At 35.9% G+C, this 21328-nt stretch overlaps 2 protein-coding genes and 1 pseudogene across 2 annotated transcripts; 2 read left to right on the top strand and 1 right to left on the bottom strand.

The window, feature by feature from the left end:
* Positions 1 to 86: 86 nt before the first annotated feature.
* On the top strand, positions 87 to 530 carry LOC147487073 (uncharacterized). The gene has a single exon (XM_086573933.1). It carries the CDS (start codon positions 87 to 89, stop codon positions 528 to 530), a length of 444 nt encoding a protein of 147 aa, XP_086430059.1.
* A 3989-nt stretch (positions 531 to 4519) lies between these two features.
* Positions 4520 to 6280, top strand: LOC147487072 (putative boron transporter 7). The gene is made up of 4 exons (XM_086573932.1): positions 4520 to 4639; positions 4914 to 5236; positions 5423 to 5702; positions 6074 to 6280. Exons 1-4 carry the CDS (start codon positions 4538 to 4540, stop codon positions 6278 to 6280), a joined length of 912 nt encoding a protein of 303 aa, XP_086430058.1. The 5' UTR covers positions 4520 to 4537.
* A 4662-nt stretch (positions 6281 to 10942) lies between these two features.
* On the bottom strand, positions 10943 to 19934 carry LOC147487071 (putative polygalacturonase; annotated as a pseudogene).
* Positions 19935 to 21328: the final 1394 nt, after the last annotated feature.

Raw genomic sequence — 21328 nt, 5'->3', positions numbered from 1 at the left:
ATGATATGATGAGGCGAGGGAGGAGGAGGAGGCAGCATTTATTATACACTACTGGGGCATTAATGACTTAAACAACCATTGAAGATATGGATACAGACAAACGTAGTGGATCTGTGATGGGTAGAGCATATACGTTTAGAGATGGTGGTGATTTACGTAATAAACAAGCTATACTGAGGGGTTACTTCACAACACCTTGTAGGTGGCCTCCTCATAAGTTTAGGCGAAGGTACAGGATGCAAAGAGAACTTTTTACGTATATGTTGAAAATTGTTGCAGCATTCGACGACTACTTCCAAGACAAGGTGGATGGATTGGGTTGGCAAGCAACTTCTGAGTTGCAAAAGGGATTAGCTGTAGTTGAACAATTAGCAATTGGTTGTTCATCTGATTCAACATATCAGTATTTTCAAATTGGAGATTCCACAACAGTTGTATCTATGAAGCGTTGGTGCGCTGCAATAATCACGACGTTTGAGGAAGAGTACTTGAGACGACCAACTGAGGCAGACATGGCTAATATATATTAGCTGAAAATGCGGAAAGGGGTTTTCCAGGAATGCTTGGATCAATCGACTGTTTGCATTGGGTGTGGAAGAATTGTCTAACTAGATGGGTTGGACAACATGTAGGGTACAAGAAGGAACCAACTTTGGTACTTGAAGTCGTTGCAGACAAACACTGTTTGATCTGGCATTGCTTCTTCGACTTACCAAGTTCGCATAATGACATTAACGTGCTTCATCATTCTCATGTTTTTGAGTCATTAGAGCAAGGTGAGGCTCCTATTGTTAATTGTAATGTGAATGGTAATGACTACGATATGGGATATTATCTTGCTGATGATATTTACCCAAAATGGGGCACATTTGTTCAATCCATTCGTTATCCAAGAAATAAGCATGAAAAGATCTTTAGTCAACGTCAAGAACCTACAAGAAAAGATATTGAAAGTACATTCGGAGTTTTGCAGGCAAGATGACATATTATTAAGGCTTCTGTGCATTGTCATAGTGTTGTTGTTCTTGGAGAGATAATGAAGGCATGCATTATAATGCATAATATAATTGTTGAGAATGAACGTGCAAGTGGAGTGTGGAATTGGAAAGGTTAGAGGAATGAAAAAAAATACCTGAGTTCTTTCAGGAAGATGATGATTATCATTTTGTCTATCAAATGATTCAAGCAAGAAATAAAATCAGAAATGAAGTTGCACATACTAATCTTTAAAAGGACTTAGTTGAGCATGTGTGGAATTAGACTGGTATTAAAGAAATAGCAGTACCAATTTATGATCCAAATTGGTCGGATCCAGAGGAAGAAGGAGGGGAAAATTAAAATGGAAATGAAAGTGAGTGAACTATTCACTACCAAAGTATGATGTATTTCCTATGTATTTCCTAATGTGAACTATGAAGTTCCAAAGTATTTCCTATGTATTTCCTATGTATTTCCTAATGTATTTCTTATGTAATTCCAAAAATAAACTATGAAGTTCCTATGTGTTTTATAAGTTGTGTTTTAATGAACTATATTACAATGTATTTTAATTTTATTGGTAATTGTATTTCTATGAAAATAATTATATTGAAAAGAACATACATAGTGCATTAATTTAAAAAAAAAACAATGAAATTAAAATACATAGTTCATTAATTAAAAAGACAGTGAAATTAAAATACATAGTACATTAATTAAAAAGACAGTGAAATTAAAATACATAGTGCATTAATTAAAATAAAATACTAGATATTACATAAGCTTAGTTAGAGCTAGAACCACCTCTCGCCCTTACCCACTCAGCACGTATTTCAGCTTGTTGTTGCTCAATTATAAAAGTGGTATCGGGATGAAGGATACTTGTATCAGTCGCTAAAATCTTAGCTTCATATTGCATCTTTTGAACCTGATTTTTTTTTTCCATTTGAACCGGATTTTTTCCCATTTGAACCCAATTTTTTTTCTTCTCTTGCCATCATAGTTCTTTGACCATATGCAAGCTCCCTTTTCCCTAAGTTCTAAGCACTTTTGTGTTTTATTTGCATCCTTTACAAATGTATCCTCTAAACGTGTAAAATAACCCTCTAACATACCAACTGATTTTTTTTGATTTCTCTTGGACTTGGCTTTCTTCGATCCAAGAGGACGCTCCATTTCTTGAAAACCCTCCAATTCAACCACCAACACTTGGGGAATTAGAAGTTGAATCTTCACCATCACTTTTGCAACCTTTTCCCTTTGTGGGGCGGCTTGACCTTGTCTCATAAATGCTACTTCACTTTGGATTATCCTTGAGTATAACATAACAATGATCAAGTGAAAAAGACGATTTTTCCTGTTGTTGGTACACCATTCTTGCCTTTGACAACTAAAAAATAAAATGGAAATAATTAGACTAAGATAATCACTAAGACTAAGATAATTAGACTAAGATAATTATACTAAGACTAAGATATAAATAATAATTAGACTAAAATAATTAGACTAAGACTAAGATGGAAATAATAATTAGACTAAGACTAAGATCTCTACAACTAGTATAGTCTATAATGATCGTGGCCTCTTAAATTCATCTGGGTCTTTTTCTGACGCATAATACCCTTGATGAATAATAAAATCAGATGTCTACATATTTATTAATGAGGACTACTTTGTCTTTTTATGCCTTTATAAATTTTCAGTACCGATATTGTCCTTAAATTAAAGTATTACTTAACACTTCAAATAAGAGGAATCGGTCATTTTACATGTGATGATGAATTAAAAAACCAAATCCACGCCTCATTTTGAGTTGTACGCCACTATAAATGCAACTAATTGCTTATTAAATGACATTTAATTAGGCTGCTAAAGAAAAAATGAAAAGACCAGAGAGAGAGAGAGTACGAAACCCAAACTCTCTTTCTTATCTCCTTCTCAATCAAGAACAAACCACGAACACCCCCAATATTCTAGATTAAGACCTACACCAAATTCGATCTAGATTATCCAATCCTCTCTCTCTATCTTCTCTTTATTTTTTTGTTCCATTCCTGATTCGCAGAGAAGACCTATATGAAGCTTTTCTTTATCTTAAAAAAATTAAAATATTTATTAGCACTCTGATCGGTTATTTTCCAAACTTCAACTAAAGATTTGTTCAATCTCAGAATTGAAGTCCATCGAAGGTTCGTCGGTTTGTCCTGTCGATCATTCTTCATGTTTCCTGATTTATTCTTTCAATCTTCTGATTTTTTTTTAATTATTATTTATGAGAATCCCTCTTGAGGTTATGCGGAATTTTTTTGGAGTTGGTAGGTATTAACTTGATGGACCATCATTTGTTTTTGTTGTGGATAATTGTGACGACCGAGCTCTATTCTTTCAAAATTTTAAAATACAAGCAAATTGTTGGATGCTTATCGAAGTCATATAACTTTAGGAACTTGAGAAAAATGAAAGAGAAAAATTATTTAAATAATTGTTTGTTTTAATAATAAGTAATCGCTTTTATCCCAATGATTTTATGCATTGTAGAGGTTGGATGGGGTTTGTTGGATGGGGTTTGGACTCAGAGTGTGTTGAATAAGGTATGCCAAACTTTCAAGTAGATTTGCACTTTTGCAGTTTTTTGGCAACTTCCTCATCTCTCTTTTATGAAGCTTCTATAGTCTAAGACCCTTTTTTAAATTTACATATACAACTTTCTAAGCTAATTACTTTGTTTTGTATTTTACCAGGTGATTGGCACATGTTGTGTTGCTCGCAATTAGCTAAATTTTTGCCAATTTCACACAATTCATGGTCAGTAATCGAGATCACTCTCAATGCTATGTCATAGTGTATATAGATGCATAATGCTTTTGGATTGGATTTCACTAGCCTTCACTTTATTTTGTCTATTCTTTTATAATCTTTTCACATGCTTCCATTGATAATTTCATTAGAAATCAGTTTTTTGGTTGTGGTTCTATGACTGTATTTCTCTCTACTGGAATTAGTTGTTTGTTTAATTTGTGTTCTCATCAGTCTTTGTCAAGAGATTAATTATGCCTAATACTTGGTATGCATGTTCTTTCTTCTGGTCAACATAAACATCTTCATTCTATTGGAAGTAAGCATTGTATTGTATTGTCTTTATTTCCATCAGATAATCGATAACACTGATATATATACAATATCTTAGTGTATCTTACTCCAGGATTTAATCTTAAAAACCCTTCTGCTTACCACCACGACATCTTAGTGCTTGGAGTAATGGTATGACCAATTTCTTCTTTTGGTTTGTTTTCCATTAAAGGCTCACTCTTCTTTTATCGTTAACTATATGCAATTTGGAATTCATGATTCAAGGTTTTGCTCTGTGGGTTGATTGGTCTACCTCCTTCAAACGGTGTCCTCCCTCAATCCCCCATGCATACTAAGAGCATTGATGTTCTTAAGAAGCAGGTACGTTGAAGTACTCTGAAGATTATTCTCTTGACCAATTTTTTCTGGTAGAACAATATTTGAATGCCTAATTAATGTCATTAATGGTCCACAGTTGATTTGAAAGAAGATGGTATGGAGTGCTAAAGAATGCATAAAGCAGCAGGCTAGCAACACAGAAATGTATGGCAAGATGCAAGATGTATTCATAGAAATGGACAAATCCCTTACTGTAAGTTACATTCGACATAAAAAACCTTTTTGTCAATTTCTGTATCAGCTTTACATATTATTACCCTTTTTCTATACATATTTGGAAAGGATTCCCATATTTCATTGACGTGGGAAGGGTGAAGAAGTAGTGTCCTATAGATTGCATTTTGGCGGCATAGATTTTGTTCTATGACATTACAACATGTAATTTATTTGTTAGCAATGGCTTGAATTGTTGCTTTTCAATTCTCTTCTCTTAACCTGTATAATGATTGTGTAATTTTGTATTGTAGCCTATTTCAGTAGCTAAGGACCTAAAAGACCTGAAGGATGCAGTCATGAGAAGTGGAAGTGAAGGACTGGAATCAAAGAGTTATTTTGATCCAGATAAACACATTGATGCATATCTACCTGTTTGGGTCAATGAGCAAAGAGTGAGCAACCTCTTACAGTCCGTCCTTATGGGTGTGTCCCTGTGTGCTATACCTGTAATCAGGAAGATACCTACCTCAGTTCTTTGGGGATATTTTGCTTATATGGCCATTGATAGCCTTCCAGGGAACCAGTTCTGGGAAAGGATGTTACTTCTTTTTGTTACCCCCAGCAGGAAATACAAGTATGTAATCCTTCAATCATGTGGAAAGATGGCATCCCATATTAGGTTTTGTGGTTTGATTTGTGTTGCGTTGCGTGGTTTATGTACTGTAGGTTTTAGCTTTCAAAAATTTCTTAAATTGATTCCAATGACGTCAATAGTCTTTTAGTGTTTCATTTTTCATTTGTGTAATTCCTTTTTGAGCAGGGTTCTGGAAGGGGTCCATGCTTCTTTTGTGGAGTCGGTGCCCTTTAAGTATATTGCTCTCTTCACAGTCTTCCAGTTGATATACCTTCTCATGTGTTTTGGCATAACATGGATACCTATTGCTGGAATATTGTTCCCTTTGCCATTTTTTCTTCTTATAAGCATAAGAGAGCACATTCTTCCGAAGCTGTTTCACCCAAAACACCTGTGGGAATTGGATGCTGCTGAGTATGAGGAAATTGTTGGTGCACCACGTCACGGTCTCAGCCTCTCATTCAAGGTGTGCTGTATCAATTATTAAATTGGTCATATCTATGGGGTGATAATCTTTACAATTTAGTAGAAGTAGGACCCAATTCTCATAAACAAGCCTGGTTTCTTTGGAGAGGGTAAGAATCTTGAGTAACTTCTTTTACTGATTTTGTGGAAATTACAAGTGTACAACTGTAACCAAATAGAATTTATGTTTTAGGTATGATATTGACACACTCAACAGTCATCTTTTGGATAATAGGAGACCCCATGTATTTGTTGTAATTGTATTAAGAAGTGTGAATGCCAACTCTGTCTTAGCTTACTCATTAATTATGTCAAGACCATCAATATACTTATTACATAAATCTCTCTTTCCTATGCAAAATCACTTGACAGGAACGCGAAACATCTAATTCTGAGGAGAGTGGACCAGAGGTGTGTGACGCGGAGATATTGGATGATCTTACCACAAGTAGAGGAGAACTTAAGCTGCGAAATTCAAGCTTTAATGAAGAGAGGCGCTTTCAGGTAGGAGCCTTTTATAGACTTTTTATGAGTGTGATATACTCAGTTGGTCCCTCTGTCAATTTAATTTGTCAATGAATGCAATATTTCTTTGTGATTAACCTAATGCTTAAAAGGCATGTTTGATGTGTGTGGGCATGCTTCCCTCACTGCAGTTTACCCGCAGGGAAGATAATCATCCCAGTAGCGAGTGAGAGATGAGTTGATATACAGAGGAAATTGGCTTATATAACTCTGACAATGGTAATGCGAAGGTGCCGGAAAAAGGTTGAATCTTCCATTGAATCAATACATAAAGATGTACGAAAATGAATGAAAGGGGAAGGACTAGGGAGGGCGGGAAAGGGCAAAGGCTCATATACGCAGTGGATTATGTTTTTTGTTCTCCTAATTTTTTTGATTTTTATTTTTGACTAGGGAGTTATTAGAATGTTCATACGAGTAATTGGTTGCAAATCATTCGATAATATCATTAAAAAGCAGTGGGAGATAAGGAAGGTGGTAGGGGAAGTGAAACAGAGGAGAAATGAGGGATCTTGTATACTTATATGTACTCTGAATTTATACGAGAATGATGAATTAAGGGTCTCATATGTTTTAGGTTTTGTATAGTATAATATACTATATATAGGTATCTCCTGCTTTGAGAGCACACAATTACTTTACACATGTGACACAAAACGAACTTGCAATTAGCTAGCAGTTGGAAATGCAAGAGTTGCAATCTACCTTTTTACAAGATAGCTTCAGTGGATAGAATTATAAATCCAGAAGAAACCTTTTATAGCTTTCCTCCTCTCATGTATGATCTGAATGTAATAGTGGAGGAAAATGCTACAGGTAAAATGTACCAAAGAGTTTAAATTAATACAGGTTGGGGTCCGCCTAAACCCCCATAATCGTTTAAAAAAAAAGATAGCTTCAGAAACAATGGTCTCAGTGATGTTCTCCTAAGAGCAATTTCAATGGGGGCTATATGGGCTGCTAAAGGCAAATATAGCACCCCAACCACCAAAATGTGTTTCTAATGGGGCTGCTAAAAGGTTTCTAAATTTATTTGAAAGGAGACATAAACCCAACCAAAGTTAAGACCTTCGCTAGCAACTGTTATAATAAGTTTCGGGAGACGGACGGCACAGTTTCTGCCGTCCGTGTGTTAAATTTTAACAGACAGTTTTTCTGTCGTCCCTTTAGCACCTCATCTTCATCCCTCCATTGGAACGGTTTTTCTGTTTAACCGCTTTCAAATTTGACTCTCTTGCTATTTAGCTGACGTGATACCCTTTAGCAGCTCATTTTGGGAGCTCTCCATTGGACTCGCTCTAAGCTTTGATAACCAAATATTTTCTCTCATCACTGGTGCATCCATATTGATAATATATTACTTATTACAATATGAACAAGTGAACCTACGAAGGAGAAAGCTAAGGCTTCTCTCAGAATCCAGAATAAAAAACGGAGAACTGAGAATGCTTAGCTTTTTTTTGCATACAATTAAGGATATATTATACTACAAATAAAAGAATGTTAATTGAGAGTGTTGTTGTTACATGGTTGTTAAAGCAGGATACTACAAGTAGAGGCTATTCAAATCTATAGTATACCATGATTTGCTTTCATGAATCACCGTGTTTGAATAATCTTATTTGTTACATGCTTTCATCAATTAACTAACAGGTGCATCACTTTATCGCCTACCCTTCCATCGTATACTTGAAGAGTCCCACTTCTTTTATCACAATTTTGCTCAAGGTAGGACACAGTACAACTTATTCATTTTCATGTTAAAATTTTCATCTTGGGAGGTGTGATCTCAATATTTTTCTCCTCTTTAATGAATTTTGAAAGTTTTCCGTGTCTAGGGGTTCCCACACTTTACTGGGTGTTTCAACAAGACCAAAAATTTCGTGCTTTTAGATTTTGTGCTAAAAAACCTCTCTTCCTTGAACATTGATGTTTATCGTAAGTACCTTGCATTTCCATTTTGTTCCTTGAGAGTTGAAAATCTTCAGGTAATGTTTACTAACCTTACAAAAAATAACATTTCCAGATGTGACTGCTCCAGTGGTTTCGTACTTACATGCTGAATGTATGTCATTGCCTTGAGAGTGGAACAATTCTCCAACATAATAGGCGTCTGCAGATTTCTTCAATTAGCCAACATTGATGCCTATCGTAAGTACCTTGAATTTCCATTAACGACAGATAGGTGGGGACGTAGAACTTTCCATAAACAACAAACAGGTGGGGACTTAGAAAATTAGGGATTTTACTTTTGCTTAGATTTTTAGAAATGAGATAGGAAGAGATCAGATAAATGTGCATGTGCTTAGAAATTGTCTCTCCAACTGACATTGGATTTGCATCTTGGGAGCAGTTGTTGTGTTCATTAACTACTAATTATTTAATGCAATTATTACGTCATACCAGTACTCTATAACCAGTGTGACTCTGCTGGACTGCTTCACAATACCATGGGTCATTAATTTGACATGGATCTTCATCGACACTCGATATTCCTTAGGGCAGTTCTTCGGTGTTGTATTATGCATGAAGCCTCGGTTTAGTTGTGCTCTCAAAAGCAAATGAGTCTGGTTCAGGTCACTAATTCTTCACATACGACATTCATAAAATCTACTATTTTAGTACCTTTCATGCTTCAGTTTCAACATTTACTCAATATCATTGTGACAATCGTCGCAATTAAATGGAAGATATTTGGATATGAGTATAAATGAAAATAACAATTGTTATTTCAGTTGCATGACTCTTAGTGCTTCTTCTATCTAGGATCGGTGTCGTTGCTTTGGCAAGTAAAATATTTAATATATTGGATTGTGATGGTCAGGTATATAAGTTTGTTCTTCTACTATAGAACACTATTCCAAAATCCATGTGCCATATTACTTGCTCAGAGCATTTGCCAACTTGAAGCAGTATGCAGTTCACAAGGCTTAATCTTTTATCTTCTGACATCATAGCTCAACCTTTTTTTCTCTTACCATGTATATCACCATTTTCTTTAATTTCCAACCATGTATTTGAGATACACAAGTAAATTTTTTGTATAAATATTCAAAATTTTCATTGTCTACGTTCTACAGCACATGTCATCATGCCAACCGACATTGCGAAATACCAGAGCCAATATCCTCAGTTGAATAGAAGCAATTATTGAAGACTACCTCTACAGTTCAGGCTCATCCAGTGTGACTAATTTACCTAAGGGTTGGATACTAATTTTAGTCAATAGCGTTACATAGATGCTTTTGATGCACTAACCTTTTGTATTTGTCGTTTGCAACGTGCAGTTGCTAGAATGAGAGGCTTAAAGTACATGTTATTTGGAACTATACTTAAAAGTTTATTGCTTAGGTATGTCTGGTAATCAAATAAGAATGGAGTTCCATTCACTTCAAAAATTAAAAGCCTGCCAGTATGTCTGCACTCAGACATACTATCAATTGTAAGTGTGCTCACCCAAATTATGTTTACACTTTTTGGCAAGTTTTGTTTAACATCGCGTGCATAGCAAGTGCATCTTGCTATTAGAAATAATTAGACTAAGACTAAAATAATCAATAATTGACAAATTAACGAAGTTGTAATTACCCGGCTTTGTATTGTTGTACCACTTGCATGTCGAGTCTCCATTGCATTCACAATTGCAACAAACTTGTTCATCATTTTCGAAATATATTTCCATCTACCGCAAATTGAATCGGAAGACCTATCCGACCCACGTGTTTGATTGAACTCATTTGTTACACGATTCCAAAATCCTTTTGCATTTTGAAAAGCACCAATAATGGAGTCTTCACTAATTTTTATCCAAGCAAGACATAGAGCTTGATCTTCGGACATACTGAAGTGAGTCTTTGATTTTGCTTGAGTGCTACCACTTGCTTGCTTGAGTTGTTTGAGATGCTTGAGATGCCATTTGATATATTTTTTTTGAAGAACTGATTTTGAAGAAGAAGAAATATGATTGTTGGAAGTGTGAGTTGAAATGGAATAAATGTTGTATATATACCAAAGTTTTTATTTTTGACTGTTTTTTACCGTTCTGACTTTCTGACTGTTGGTGAACTAGCCGTAAGGACTCCGGACGGGATGTTTGATTCCATCTGGAAAAAAAGAAATATAGCGAGACGAGATGTTGGATTCCGTCTGATAAGTTTTGTAATCTAGACGGAATCCAATATCCTGTCCGAAGTTCACAACTCAGCCACTATCTCGGTTGAAGATTTCATCCTCGTTTTGACTTGGGAAAATAGTCACCACCATATTCACCTTTGCATTTGGCAAAGATTTTGAACCATAAAGAGGTGAATATTGTCACATTCCCACCATATCCACCTGTATTGGGAATGCTCTAGGGAGTAGTGGAGTACAATGTTTGGGTCCAACACCTGAACAAGCGCCAAATAAACCACCTGTTTTTGTTTTGACGCCCACTTAAACCGGTATAATTTTGGGATTTTACACATTGTGCCATACCAAGTGGCGTACTGATAGAGAGTAATATCCGTCGACTTTGGCTCCACTTTTCAGGGTTGGACTCAGCCTTATAAAATTTTACAAGTAGCTGGTCATTATTTTCAGTCTTTGATTGGGTTAGGATGGCTAAAAAAATGCATTGTGGGAAAGTTAGTATCTTAATTACATGTACGAATCTTGGTTGTAACACTGAACACCATTGCATAAACATCATTAATGATCTCAAACTCGAAATCTATAAAGGGATAAATACTAGAAATTTTATTTAGAGATTTCAACACTAATTGCATAGATAATCTTTAAGGGTTAACTAGTATTATCCCCCCACTAGATGAGCCAATTAGGATTTCCCCCCACTAGATGGGAAATTAGGGTCTCCCCCCTAATCACACGGTCAACTTGGTTTGACCGTTAACTTTCAAGTCAAACAATTGAAAATTACACAAATGCCCTCATTGTTTTCAAAAAGAAAATGTTCAATTTTAATTAGGTGGGGGCATTTATGTCATTTTCAATTTTAATTAGGGGGGGTAACACTAGTGCACCCAAAAATACCCATGCTTTAATTGGAAAAATAAAAAACTAAAACAACGACATCATGAGAACTTTCTCATGCTTCCATGCATCCTTTAATAAGAACAAGTGTTCATCTTAACATCCTCTATAGGTAGCCTATCAGTAGGAAAGTGACAACTAAAATCTTTTCCTGCAGCCTTATCAGGCAACAAAGCACAAGGCTTGGGAGTAACACCACTTGTAAATCCGGCAATATCGGTCACAGTTCCATTGCAATTCCTTCCGGTTTTCGGATAGCCCAATATTCACATTAGAGATGCAAATTCCTCAGAACCGGTTGCCCTTCATCCTCGCCAAATTTGCGACATGGTGACATTTTCTGCTCTTATGTCGTTGTAATTGATGTTCAATCACGGGAAGCTTTTCGGTCGGTTTGTTGTCGTGGTGTGACCCATACATTCCGGTCATCCGTAAAACATACTTCATGGTGTGCATTGTCACGCTTCTTACAAAGATGTCTTTAACATATCCTCCTCTACCTATTGCAGTTTTAATTGAATTCCGGACTCTGTATTTATCGCTACGGTGTCTTCAATCCTAATATCCCAGATTCCACCGTACATTTCACCCGCCTAGAGCTATTAGAGCACTATCGGGAAATGCAAGTGAGCCTTTCCGATGATTACATGTTGTGTTGGAATTCCTACTTTAATTCCATATTGATCCCAACCACTTTTTAACGAAATGCGATTCGTCTCCTCGAGACTATGTAGCGATCCTCAATTAGCACATTCGAGGAAGAGTCTCAGAGAGAAAAGGAACACAAAACATTACATTTGGCCAATAAAAAAAAGTGAAAGACTTCACTTAGCTGCATCAAATTGTTTTTACCGTAATGTTGTGGTGCCTGAACACCTAAATAGTTAACTTGGGAATGTAGGATCATAACAAAGGCGAGACTTAGAAGCTTAAACTTAGCAACTAAAATGTTGTACCTCGGGTTAATGCCGTCGGTGTTAGGTGAAACCGGATCATATGGAGCATGGATCGTAAGCTTTTGGATGATAATATTGTCAGTATTTTTCGTAAGTATATTTTATCGAAGATAATTAAGGTTGTGAACTAGCTAGTTAGTCAACAAAGATTAGTACTCACGCATTACTGTATGTAAAACAATAAAAGTTCTATTGAATCTCTTGAGACTGAAAAATTTGTTTGCTAAGAAGTGACAGAAATGAAAATAAATTTCAAAGTAGTAATGAACCCTGGCAGAACTCGGATGAACAACCCATTGTGGAGAGTTCAACAATGTGAGATTAGAAATCAGTATCCGTTTAGAGTACAAAATTTCAATCAATGTCGGTGGTGTATTTCAACTTGTCCCGGTGGTACTTGTCCCACCATGTTTGACCTTTGGCCATCAATTGTTCCATTAGCACCCGAAAAACGATTAGGCGCCTCTCATTTAGTTTTGTTGCATTTTGAAGCAAAGTATTTTCCTATAGGAGTTATAGGCAAGTATTACCTAGATTCATAACCTATGGTGTATTTTGAAATGGTACCTGTTAGTATAACATCAGTGAGATTGTTCCCATGGATGAAACTACTGTATCTTAAACCGTCACCAGGAGCATCTCTTCCTCTCCCATAAGAAGGCAAAACCGGTATTAGAGGGAAATCGTTTTCATCCTGCAATATAAGCAAAATTTAATATAAGTTAATATGGAGGGTTGTTGTTAGATAAGATGCATATATGTTCTTCTTTTCCCTTCTCATTTTAACTAAAGTCCTACCAAAATAACATAGGTATTATCTATACGTACATGAATTATCATAAAACATTTAAATTAACATTACGAATTGTAAAAATGAACCACACCTGAGACGCAAGAATAACAGCATCCTTTTGGAGATAAAGTGTGAAATGGCTGGTGAGATTGAAGCTTCCAAGAAGCCATTTTCCTCGAGGAACAATCAGGTTGAGCCCCACCATCTGAACTAAACTTGCTTTGATCAGCTATTGCTTTTTAAAAGCCTCTGTATTTGAGGTCTTTCCATCCCCAACTCCTCCATATTCAGTCAATGATGCATTGTGCTTTCGACAACTCATCGCTGGGTACTCACCTGAGTTTATATTAACGGCTGCACGACATTCTACTCTACCTACACTTAGTAATCCTAATAATACAATAACGAAAACCACCTCCATTGCCTGTGTAATACAACAACAAAGAAGTGAGTAAAATGATTAATGCATATATATAAGATGAAGCCTAAAATACTCATGAGTTTTTTTCGTGCATGTTGTGTTAAGTATTAACAAGTTCAGATGGAGCGGATGATGCATATAAGATTGAGAATAGGTATGGAACTTCGACCACTTGCCTTTGGACTTGGTTCGACCCCAGAATATAACTTCCAGGTTCAACCATGCGCTATTGGAGATAATCACAAGACAACGAATCTTCTCAAGGAAGTCAACAAAGAATACCAAATTTCACCGAATGCCACCACTAGAATGCCGGCTTACGGCGGTTACAACAAACCCTGTTTAGTTGCCTTAATCATATCTGATGTATAAATAGAGAACTAAGGTTGTAATAATTCAATTCCAACATAATCATTTTATCTTTCATCATTATTCTATCATGGTATCGGAGCCAATCACACTTTTGTGAGTGATCCTCAATTTTTTTTAGGGTTTCGTGTTCTTCAATCCAAACTTTAGGATTCCACTCAAATCTTGATTTCAATGACAAGAACTAATCAAACTTCACAACCATCAACACACATGAACAATATAAACGATTCGGTTTCTTTAACTCAAGATCCAAAGAACAATCAACACTCAAGATCCAAGGTTACAAGTCGATGCTCAAAATCCAAATTCAATAATGGTCACGCTAATTTTCCAAAATTTCCTTACTTGTTAATAACTCTTCACCGATTCAACGAAATCAACCTATTAATGATTCTTCTGCAATAAATCAAATGAATCTATGTGATCAACATCACACTTCTGGTGTGAATGGAGTTTCAAGTCAACAGGCATTCTTCTGCGAGGAATCCTCGAATAATACTTCAACTTTTCATGGAACGAGTCATCAACACTCTCCAAATCTAATGTTTAATGGAGTATCTTCTTCAAATCCAAGTTTTCATGGTGGTTTAAAGAAGTCAACAGCATATGGGACTTATCCTCAAATCTCTACTACTGGTTCTCATCTTCAACAATCTACTATTCATGGAGCTCAGAATGCATCTTTCAACAATTATTCTAGTTTTTACCCTCAGTTACCAATGGCGGTACCACCTCAAAACTCCTCTGTATCTTTTCCAAATATTTCTCATATGGTTCCACTCAAACTCACACGAGAAAACTATTTGTTGTGGAGATTCTGCTTTTATCCAGTTTTCAATACATATGACTTAAATGGCTTCATAGATGGATCAGATCCTTGTCCTTCTAAATTTGTTCTAGATAGTGTTGGAAATCCTACCACTCAAATCAATCCGTATTATGTATCCTGGATAAAGAAGGACCAAATGCTAATGATTTGGATAAATTCCACCCTTAGTGAAGAAATTCTTCCATATGTCATTGGACTTCCTACATCAAGAGCATTATGGACTGCTCTGGAAACAAGATTTTCTACACTTTCTAGGTCTCATGTACTTCAGTTAAAAAGTCAGTTGCAAGACATCAAGAAGGATGGTTCTACTATGGCTGAATATCTTTATAAAATAAAGAGAATTCTTGATGCCTTAATATAACCGATGAAGGAGATTTAATCTTCCACACCTTAAAAGGTTTACCAAAGGAGTATGCGACTTTCTGTACTTCTATACATGCTGCGTAAGGTCCGGACATGATCCTGTGTCTATTGAGGAATTACATAATCTTGCATTAAGTGAAGAACTATCGGTTGAGGAGTTCAACAAAACTACTGACACATTCCGATCGACCGCATCAAGCTTTCTATCTTTGGAAGCTCATTAAACTCTGGAAGAGGAACTTATAATGGTGGAAGAGAAAATGGCAGAGGTAATAACTATAATGGTGGAAGAGGAAACTCAAGAGGAAATTATAGAGGCAGAGGCAACAATAATAAAGGATGGCACGATATAACCATTCCAACTACAACAATCATTCCTATACCAATACCGGATCTCAACATTACAATGGTTACAACAACACTTTGGAACTCAAACATCTAGGCCTCAATGTCGATCTGAAACAAATATGGTCATGTGGCTATAGACCGCCACAATAGGATGAATCATTCCTATGTGGGCAAATTCCTCCTCGCTAAGTCGGCAATGCTAGCCAATCTGAATGAAACCGATTCTACAAAAAGAGCTTCTACCTCTTCATATACTCCACAAGACTCAATGTGGTATGCGATATCTTTGGAGCAACAAACCATCTCACTTCGATCTATCAAATCTATCACTTCACTTTCGGATTACAAGGGGCTCGGACAAGATTACAAATTGGCAATGGTCAAGGTTTGCCTATACTCCATACTGGTTCATCTTATTTATATCCTATAAATTCATCACATAGTTTCAAAATGAAGAATATTCTACATGTGCCACACATCACACATAACCTTTTGAGTGTGCATCAATTTGTCACTGATAATCACTGTGCTCTGATGTTCACTCCTCATGCTTTCTATGTCAAGGACATTGCATCGGGGAGGACTCTTTTCCAAGGACCAACTGAGCATGGGTTATACCCTATTCATCTCACATCTAAGTCAACTCAATTTAATCATCATGCATTCATTTCAACTGCCTTTTCTGCCACAAAAGCATCTATTTCAACATGGCATAACAGACTAGGTCATCCTGCTTCTGCAGTATTGGCCAAAGTTCTGCAGCATCTTGCAGTTCAAGGCACATCCACAACTTCTTTTTGTCAAGACTGTGCTTTGGGCAAAAGTACTAAACTTTCTTTTAGTCCGTCAACTTGTAAAACTGTCCACCCATTACAACTTTTACATATTGACCTTTGGGGTCCTTCTCCTGTATTATCAGTTGATGGCTATAGATTTTATGCAAGTATTGTTGATGATTTTACCAAATACTGCTGGATATTTCCTTTACATCAAAAGTCTGAGTTTGATTCTGTATTCTATTCTTTCAAATCTTTCATTGAAAACTTCTTGAATATGAAAATTAAGACTGTAAGAACTGATGGTGGCGGTGAATTTATTAGTACTCAACTTAAGACTTTTCTTTCAAATAATGGTATCTCTCATCAGTTTTTGTCCACATACACGAGCAAAATGGTGTAGTGGAGAGGAAACACTGGATATATCCTAGATACATCTAGAACTCTCATCTCTCGGTCCTCATTTACCATCAAAATACTTGGATGATGTTTTCAAAAGCTAGCCATATATCTTATCAACGGACTTCCTTCCAAATCATTGAATCATGTTTCTCCTTGGGAAAAACTGTACAAAACATCTCCAAATTACTCTGTGTTAAAAGCTTTTGGGTGTAGATGCTACCCTTGGCTAAAACCATACATTTCAAATAAACTTGACCTAAGATCAAAATCATGCATCTTTATAGGTTATAGTTTACATCACAAAGGTTACAAATGTCTTGATACTACAACTGGGAGAGTGTATATATCAAGACATGTAGTGTTAAATGAACAAGACTTCCCATTCAAAGAAACTATTCCTACAACTTCACTTCAATCTTTCTTAAATTCTGAGTTTTGTTGTCCTTCTGTTTTTGAAGTTCCAATACCAAACATCATTTCTTTTGACAAACTTGCCAGCACAAACACCTCAGTTCCTTCCATTTTAGAAATTCCAAGTTCTGACAGTCGAAGCAATTCACCTTCAGTTAATACAAATTCTGACACAGTACATTCTATGCAAACTAGATCCAAAAGTGGCATCTTTAAACCTAAAGTCCTCATTTCTTCTAAACATCCTATTTCACATGCTTTATACACCTCTCTTTCTTCTATACCAATAACTCCTACATGCTACACTCAAGCAATCAAAGATTCCAACTGGAGGGCTGCTATGGACAGTGAGTACAATGCCTTGATAAAAAATGGCACTTGGGAGTTAGTGCCATTCTCTTCTACTCAAAATCTTGTGGATAACAAGTGGGTTTTCAGATTAAAACAGAAGGTTGATGGCACTATAGATAAGTTCAAAGCTAGATTAGTTGCCAAGGGGTATCATCAAAAGAGTGGATTAGATTATGATCGACTTTTTCATCTGTTGCAAAAGCCTGCAACAATAAAGGTCATTCTCTCTCTTGCAGTCAATTTTAATTGGGATATCAGACAGTTGGATGTCTCAAATGCTTTTCTACATGGTCATCTAAAAGAGCAAGTTTTCATGACTCAACCAAAAGGATTTGTGGATCCTCACAAACCTAATCATGTCTGTCGACTGCTCAAATCTCTTTATGGCCTCAAACAAGCTCCTAGAGCTTGGTATGAGGAGCTCTATCAAGCTCTCTTATCCATTGGTTTCATAGCATCACAGGCAGATCATTCTCTGTTCATCAAAAAGGATACTCAATCTACTACATATGTACTTGTATATGTTGATGATATCTTAATCACAGGGAGCTCTGCCAAAGTTTATCAACATATCATTCATCAGTTGAGCAATATCTTCTCAATGAAGGATCTAGGTTCTATTAGTTACTTTCTGGGTCTTGAAGCTACAAGAAGTTCAGATGATGGCTTATTTCATCACGGTCAAAATACATCTTTGACATTCTTACCAAGGCCAACATGATCAATGCAAAGCCTTGCTCTACTCCCATATCTACCACATGTAAACCGGACAATCATCTTTGGAGCTTTATTGGATGATCCTACGCTTCTGAGATCTATTGTTGGGGGCCCGCAATACTTAACTTGGACTCGACCGGAAAATTCTTTTTGCAAAGGAATATGGTATGTCAGTTCATGCACAGTCAAAGATTGCCACATCTTGTTTGCAGCAAAAGGATTTTAAGGTACCTCAAAGGTACTATTTCACATGGTATTTGGTTCCTAAAGGTACATCAAGCTTGAATGCATACTTGTGATGCCGATTGGTGGGTGTCCCATGGATAGAAGGTCAATTACAGGTTTTTGTGTTTTCTTTGGCTCCAATCCTATCTCATGGTCAGCCAAGAAACAACATACCGTGGCGGTCATCATCAAGCCGAGTATAGAGCACTTGCTCATAATTGCGGAGAAATCTATTGGTTATGTATTCTTCTCAAAGATTTGCACATTCCCCTATCTCAATGTCCTATGCTTCATTGTGACAACATCGATTGCCATCTCCTTAGCCAGCAATCCGGTATTTCACGCCGCACCAAACACGTGGAAATTGATTACCATTATGTTCTGGGAGCTAGTTCTCAAAAAGCAATCACTATTCAATATTTATCCACCAAGGATCAAATAGGCGATATATTTACAAAGGGGTTGTCGATTACAAAGATTTGAATTTCTTCTATCCAAGCTTTCGGGTTCAACATACTCCCTTCAGCTTGAAAGGGGTATTGGAGATAATCACAAGACAACGAATCTTCTCAAGGAAGTCAACAAATACCACTCACCGTAATGCCACTCACTAGAATGCCCGACTTACTGGGCGGTTACAACAAACCCTGTTTAGTTGCCTAATCATATACGGTGTATAAATAGAGAACTAAGGTTGTAATAATTCAATTCCAACATAATCATTTTATCTTTCATCATTATTCTATCATGCGCAACATTAGGAAAAAAAGCAAACAGAAAACCAAAATGACCTGGTCACCTGACCGCTAACTCAGAAAACGGACGTATGGTCAATGGTTCGAGTGAGTCCAGTCCAGTCCAATAACCAATTTCTTAAATCTCAACTCCACACTTCCAGAGTCCATACTCCATCCAATGTTTCAAGGAGTACAAATCGTTTTACCAAAACAAACAAACAAAAAAAAAAAAACACTACAAATCTAAGCTGAAAAATATGACCCAATCAACATTTTATAAAAAAAAATTTAGTTTTATGACTTTTATCATAAATAAAATCGTAAATTATAGAAATGTCCCAATCGAAATTCATTGTGTCATTTGCGTTTGCATTTATTTAACAAATAGGAGTTCACCATCAAAAAAAAAAATCCAGATTGGATCTGTTCCAATAAAACATCAATTACGATCTACTGTAATTCGAAAGATCTAAGCATTACTTTGTTTCTTCGTTGTTATTGAGTTTGTGGCTTTGTGCAAATTTAAAAGTTTTGTGAAAGCTGAAAACTGAACCAAGCTCTGGTCCAACTTTAAGCATGAAGTCCAGGGATAGAGCCCAATATTAACGTTTGGATCTTTGGGGCACTACATATCAAGGCTTATTAAAATCACCTACATATTAATGGGTTTAATTCGTGCCATTCACCAATCACAACAACCTGATCCAATCACCTACACCCTACGTACGCAAAGCATCCGGGTTTTGAAGTAATCCCAAAATCGTACTTGAAAATTTTAAAATAACTATTTTGATTAATAATTCAATAGTGAAAAAAGTACGCAAAGTTAGAGAGAATATAAAATGGGGCCTTCAAACAAACTGCAAGCATTGTTCACGTAGAAAACATTGAGACGAACTTACTTGAAACATTGCCGGGGTGCAGTTTCTGTCCGTTGTCTAAATTACAAAGGTAAACCAAACAATTTATAAAGAATGGATAGCCTAACTATAATGCAATGGTACTAATTGGACTGCCTAATTATAGAGTTTGCATAATTAGAATAACCGTAAAGATAGAAATCTCAATCTCATTGAATCCACAAAATTTTGTTTCGTTTATTGAGACATTTAATCCAAATGGGCTTTTTTCCGTACTTTGAATGGAAAATTGTTGACATGATCAAGTATTAAGAGCATCATCAACGCATTTCCATTTTGTGTTGTGACACCTCATCAATTTTGCCGTTCAAAATTTCTAAAACTAAGGGAAGAACACCAACGCATTTTGGGCAAAATTTGCTTTTTAATTTTGGACGGGACAAGTTGTCCGGTGCCAAATTACAAAAGCCCAACAATCCAAAAGCCCAACGGAATTTTTTATTAAAAAAAACGAAAAAAAATCTGAACGGGTCAAATTGTCCCGTGCGAGACATTTTCATTTTGGTTCTAGATTTAAATTTTTTATTAAAAAAAACAAAAAAAAGTTGGACGGTTAAAGTAGTCCCGTCCCACTCTTGGACGGGTCAAGTTGTCCCGTGCACACCATTTCTATATTCTTCACCAATTTGGCTCCAATTTTGACAATTCTTAAAATCAAAACGATCATTTGACAACGCGTTGGTGATGAAAATTGCTATAAAAATTGTCAACTGTCACATTGAAAATGAAATATCACAACACGTTGATGTTGATGATGCTCTAACATATAAGGTCTCCCTGTGTCAGCCATTGGATCTGTGATGCATGTTATTATGTTAACTTGAGTACTCTCATAGAGTCATAGGTAGAGAGAGGACTGGAGGCGTGGATGCGTAGTCGTACACTTCGAACACACCCTCACGGCCTCTTCCATCCCAAGTCAATATTCTGTATACCCGTCAGACATCTAACCACTTGTCAGTTTGACTTTTTCAATACCACTAGTTACTGACATTGATAATATCAATCTTTACTATTTTAGATTTCTTGCTATTTTTAAATATGTGTAACCATATTATAAAATATCAAAATATGAATATTTATGGATATTTAATTTCTGGATATGTATTGTAGATATATATTTTTTTTTGGAATATTTGACGTTGTTTCACATGCAAATATCGTTAATATATTCAAAATATCGACAAATATCATGAATATTGTAGATATTTTTTGATATATCATGATATATTATTTATATTTATTTAAAATATAATAGTAAATATTAAATAAAATTGTTATATACACAAAATATCACAAAATATCTCTAAATATCACAAATATCATAAATATCATCGATATTTGCAATCGTATATATCTCTGAACATATTCTGATATTTATATATATTTTTTTGAAATCTGGATAGATATCTCCAAATATCGCGATATATCAGAATATTTTGTACTA

This window comes from Coptis chinensis, chromosome 7 (assembly GCF_015680905.1).
Source record: "Coptis chinensis isolate HL-2020 chromosome 7, ASM1568090v1, whole genome shotgun sequence".
Lineage (NCBI taxonomy): Eukaryota > Viridiplantae > Streptophyta > Magnoliopsida > Ranunculales > Ranunculaceae > Coptis > Coptis chinensis.
The sequence above is the reverse complement of the archived record's forward strand: the minus strand, read 5'-3'. Positions and strand labels throughout refer to the sequence as shown.